Genomic DNA, 5,468 nt, shown 5'->3' on the forward strand with positions numbered 1-5,468 from the left:
ATTATTTTTTGAGAATAAGAGGAAGCACTACTATATCCTGGTGCATCCAAAACCCTTCCCCATACAATAGTGGCGGTGGATGGTTTCATGGGCTCTCCTGTTCCAGCCAGGCTGGGGTGAGCTGCTGTGCTAATGATGCCTATGAAGTCACATCCTATGGTCTAGTAGTCCTCATATCCTCCATTTGAGTTGCCGATGTGCCTGAATGAGGGATTTACACAAATTTCTTGAGGGCTTCTGATGGCTAATGAGCATGTTTCCTGCCACATCAGAGAATGAGCAGCCTTGAGGTAAGAACTCAGTCTCCTCCTGTGATTTAGGGGAAACTCAAGCACATAAGAAAGGATCTTTTGAAGTGCATCTAAGGATCTCCTGGAAACAGCTGGAAAAGGATCCACTGGAGATAATCAAAACTGGAGTACAGAAGAAGGAGCAAATCTGCAGCACCAGGCCAGCGAGTGGTGCACATCTGAATAAGTAGTCATGATCTTCTACTTTGGACTCTCAGTCTTGAACCTTTGGATGCAGGCTAAGCTAGATTTGCTGCTTTGCTACCTTTCTGTCTCATTCAGAGGGAATCTGGCTTAGTCTTACATTCCCAACCTCCTGCTGGCTAATGCAGCGTCTGGGGTTATGGAAGTGTCAGTCAATGATCTGCCCATGTCTCAGGTGAGATCTGGTGACCCTCAGCGTTGGGGTGCTCACAGGAGCAGGGTGACAAAAGAGCATCTCGCTCCCCCTGCATTGCCTCACAGTTCAGCTAGGGTGTGAGTGAGAGCTGTCAGCTGCAGGGGCGAAGGGAAGCCACACGCAGGCAGCCTTGCAAATGCCGGCAGTGAAAACGTAAGGACCTCTGGGGTTCGGTGACAGCTTCACAGTGGTTTTGAAGACATTAGGGGTATGCAAATGGCAGAGAGGCCCTAAGTACCTCTGAGGATCCGGGCTCAAATAGAAGGTAAATAAAGACTCAGCAGGGATGTTGTCATCTCCCTGCTAGGATGCTTTAATATAGACATTCATAATTTCTTTAGATAGCGCGATGATGGCTTCATTAGAAACACTTCTGTATAAATAAGTCATTTGGCCATGGCAGAGTTCTGATGGAAGGATATTATACGTTTTCTCCCTGTACTAGCAGCTAGGTTTGATTATTGGTACATGCTTTTTTTTTCCTTCTTTTTCTTTTATTTTTCCCGTGAAACACACTCCCACAATATCTTGGTTTGCAGTCTTAACGGGAAATGACTGCTCAGATGTGTGATGGCCAGGGAACTGAGTCCAGGGGAGACCAGGACACTTTGGTATGGTGGTGGGTCCGTGAACTCAGAACACTGAGATCACAGCTTGAGAGCCTGTCATGGCCAGAGAGTCCTCCAAGCCCTGAAATTCAGATTCTTGTATCCTGTCCTTCGCTCCAGGGAGCATTGCGTGTTGCTTTTTGTTGTTCAGATGAGTCATGGGAGTGTTACACTGCTGGGAAAATATCTCTGCAGGGCTGGAAAGGAACCGGGGAGCTTTCAGACCCTTTTGAGTCACAGACCCAGGAGAACATTACTACTAGGTGAAAGGGAGACAAGAGAAACTTGGAGAAGCAGATGATATGTGTGTCTCTGTTTCACTTTTTAGAAGCTCCCCATCCCTGCACCCACTATCCTGCCACCATTTGATGACTAACCAAACCAGGGAGGAAAAGGAGCATTTCAGCTGCTTGTCAGAGCCAGACTGGCAAATACAACACAGTACCTCTGCTTTCCTCCACCGGCCTCATTTATTTTTGCTGTGATGTAATCCCCTTCACTTTTCATTTCGCCCAGCAGGAAGGTGCCTATGCAATATTCATGAGGAGCTGGGCTCTTCTCCGTGGGCTCTTCTTAGGCACCATAAATCAATGCATTTCACTGCATCGCAGGCTATTTTTCCCCACAAGTCTATGAACTGCGCTGGTTGCATGTGGATGTAGTTTTCTTTGAGTGCCAAGGCACACCTTGTTTTTTGGCCATGAGACTCCTTGTTTCTCAACAATGTACTTGGCTCTGAGAAGCCTGTGATAGCATTGTCACGGATGCCACCAGTCCCTGACGCTTTCTCTTGTCAGAAGTGCATGCAGCACAGTTCTGATTTTGTCCATCTGCTGATGCTGAGACTTGTTTGAGTTTTTTGGGAGTGGAAAAGCTCTAGAAATATTTATTCATTCTGCTCATCATCTTCTCCTGGAGGTAGTTCTGCAGGACAGGTCCTCATGAGGTTTCCAGATGGCTTCTTCCCTTATAGACAACTGTTCAAGTCCACTTGGGGGTTGGGAGTTAGGCAAAATGTAAAGCAAAATCAAGCCCAGACCAATCATCACTGGAGTGCTGGGAGTGGGCAATATTTAGACCATGGGACTGAGTTTTTGGCTGGTTCTGAGCCCAGAAGACAAGATGCTAGGACTCCAGGGAGAGTAACGCTGTTGCGCATACTGGAAGTTGCAATAAAGTTAATGAGGTTTGCATGAGATTTTATGATGAGCCAGAGTCTAGCTCTGGAAGCAGTCAGGCTGGAAGACTACGCACAGAGCTGCCTCCTATGCCTTTCTCTCCCAAGGATTACATCAACCCCACTCTGCAAAACCAGGATAACAACTGAGACCAACCCATTGCAATAAATCAGGATGGGAGCGCAGGGCACAAAACCAGACAGCAAAACTGGAGCCTTCTGGTGCGGAGGGGTTTCCTCCCAGTGCTCTTGCACTGTGCTATCTTTCATAGGAGACTTTGGCAGCTGCTTGTCCCATGCTCCGTAGAGAGTATTTTCCCACTTGTCTGTCTGAAGGATCCTCATCATACAACACTTCAGTGTCCAATTTCTCTGCAGTGGAAAACAGCCTCCATCTCAGCAGGTGTCTCAGCACTGTTTACAGGACACCTGTCAGCTCTTTTGGCTCTCCGTCCCCTCTGCCTCCTAATTATAAAATTGTGGATTGCTGCAGCTATGGGCTTTTTTCTTTTTTTCTTTTTTTTTTTCCTTGTGCACAAAATGTCAAATTGCAGAAATTAAAAATGTAAATGATGGCGACTAATTAACCAGTTGACAGCAGAGCACAGCTGCGAGTGACAGTGACTGATTACCTTCCACAAACCTTGTCCTCCAAGACCTGCCTTACCCGGGGGACGAAGGACATCGAAAACAGCAACTTTCTTAAAGAGACATAGCTCTGCTGATGAAGCCTGATGGGCAAAGGTTCTGGGGGCTCCACATCTTACAGATAAGCCCCAGTCCTCGAGCTCAAGGGGAATGTTGTTGACTCTTAAGGGAAGCAGATTTTCCCCAGTCAGAGTGGGGATGGGGGTGTTTTGAAGCCTCTTGCCACAAACCGCGACATCAGGCCAGCTTAAAATTTGAGGCAAAAGGGAGATGTTGAGCATCAGAAGAGTTGCTGGGATAGACTGGATTCGGTGCGGGAGGCGGACGATGTTAGCAATGGATGTAGATGTACTAATGTGAATGGTTCAAGAAAGCATGCAAAGCTTTTTTTGTCTATGGGAGAGAAATCCTGAGCTCTCTGTGGGCAGCGAGATCAGTGGGACTTCTCTGTGGGACTGGAGGTAGTGCTCAAAGCCCTTGAAGGCCTGACAGAGGAATCCAGCGTCAATAGGTACTGCCTACTTCTTTGATGGTATGGAGAAAGTTTACAGGATGCTTTTTGGGGTTTCAGTCTCAGAATAGGGTTGAGTGAATACAACATACATCTGGTATCCAGGAATAAATGCTTCAGTAATTTCCACTTTTGGCTAAGTCATCTCCCTTGCTGTAAAAGAAGAGCATGACCAGATATATCACTGATGCACCAGAAGAACCTGAGAGTGCTAAGTGTGTCCTTTCTCCTTATTGTTGATGGCTTTCATCTCTTGACTCCCTACTTCTCCCCTCAAGAAACGCCTTTATTTCTCTCTCTCAGGTACTATTCAGACATCACCAAAATGCCAGCAATCAGTGACCAGGACATGAATGCGTACTTGGCTGAGCAGTCTCGCATGCATATGAATGAGTTCAACACTATGAGCGCGCTCTCAGAGATATACTCCTACGTTGGCAAGTACAGCGAGGAGGTAAGAGCCTTGGAGGGGGAAGAGCAGTTCTACAGGACCATGGGACAGCCCACCCATTCCCAGGGCCCAGCACGTGTCACAGATACCTATCTTCATCCTGGCTAGGGGATGATGGATTTAAGGAATGAAAAGCAAGGCTTGGGGTCTGGAAAGGGAGGGCCTGGTGTTATTGGTCTTCCCAATACTCTTTTGTCTGGATCCCTGTTATTTTTATCTCCTACTATTGGTCAATCAAATTTAGCTGGCTTGCAGTAGTCGATGGTCAGATGTTAGCTTGCTACAGAGGAGCCCTACATGAGCTCTGCGTCACATGTGGCCAAAAGCTGTTTAAGCATGTGTGCCCAGTGCCATTTCAGACACCCTAAAGCACCCGAGAATGGTCCAGCAAGCATGACACAGGACTTAAAGGTGACCAGTACGGTTCTGTGTGTTGAAGACCAGGTGAAATACCTTAAGGCATCTCAAGTAGCATGGCAAGGTGATGAATAAAGCTATCAAATAACTGATCTCCAAGATAAGAATCCATTTGATTGGTTGCAATGTAAAGGTCTGCATTTAGTCAGATCTATCCCAAACTGCCTGCCTAGTTCCCTGCTGACTGACCGGCTTTGTGTGATCTAAGCTAAGCCTGGGATCCACCTTAGGAAAAGCTGACCCTCATCTACTGCTGTAAGATGCTGAACTCAGTCCTTTTGGGCAAAAAAAATTAAATCCCTACAATTCCTTTCTCTCACTTTTTCCAGATTCTCGGAGCCCTTGATCAAGACGACCAGGCTGGGAAACAGAAACTTGCCTACAAACTTGAACAAGTCATAACCCTTATGAGCATAGACAGCTGAGAACTGTCCTGCCAGGGACACCCTGGGAGGGATAAACCAAGTCGTGCCTCACTCAAGATCATCATCTTTACCAAGTGCAAGTTTTGATCGGCTGTAAGCAGAGTCACCTGAACAGCGCTCCTCTCTCTCTCTCATTTCTTTCTCTTTCGAAATCTATGGACAAAGCGACAAAGCCCCAGGGGTTAAAAGAAAAGACTGCAGAGGAATCTTGGCTCTGGGGACATCAAGACATTCGGGTGGAGCTCTCCTTTTCACAGCTTCCCCTCTGCCTTTGCCCTAGAGAAAAACTATTACACACAAAAAAACCCCCACAAACCCTCCCCCAACATCACATCATCACTCTGCAGATGGGAAATTAGGAGGTCACCTCTGTCATGCTGCTTTAACTGCCCTCCTAGGGCTGTAGCCTCTGGAGTGGGCATGGAAATGAACTCAGTATTACTAAAAGTCTCCCCAAGGGGAAGGCAGCCTGCCTGCAGGGATCCTGGAGGGCAGAAGCAAATCGAGATCCTCTCCTGCAGAGCCATTGCAACTCTATCTC

At 47.1% G+C, this 5,468-nt stretch overlaps 1 protein-coding gene across 1 annotated transcript in view; it reads left to right on the forward strand.

Annotated features, from left to right (window-relative positions):
* The window catches only part of LOC104080144 (plexin-A4), a gene marked incomplete at its 5' end in the record, with an annotated part of 112,108 nt that extends 107,181 nt beyond the window's left edge, over window positions 1-4,927 (forward strand). Inside the window, 2 exons of the mRNA XM_009582433.1 lie at window positions 3,938-4,088; window positions 4,832-4,927. Coding sequence (XP_009580728.1) covers window positions 3,938-4,088; window positions 4,832-4,927 — 247 coding nt within the window. The remainder of the gene's footprint in view (window positions 1-3,937; window positions 4,089-4,831) is intronic.
* Window positions 4,928-5,468: the final 541 nt, after the last annotated feature.

This window comes from Fulmarus glacialis, unplaced genomic scaffold (assembly GCF_000690835.1).
Source record: "Fulmarus glacialis isolate BGI_N327 unplaced genomic scaffold, ASM69083v1 scaffold9087, whole genome shotgun sequence".
NCBI classification, from domain to species: domain Eukaryota; kingdom Metazoa; phylum Chordata; class Aves; order Procellariiformes; family Procellariidae; genus Fulmarus; species Fulmarus glacialis.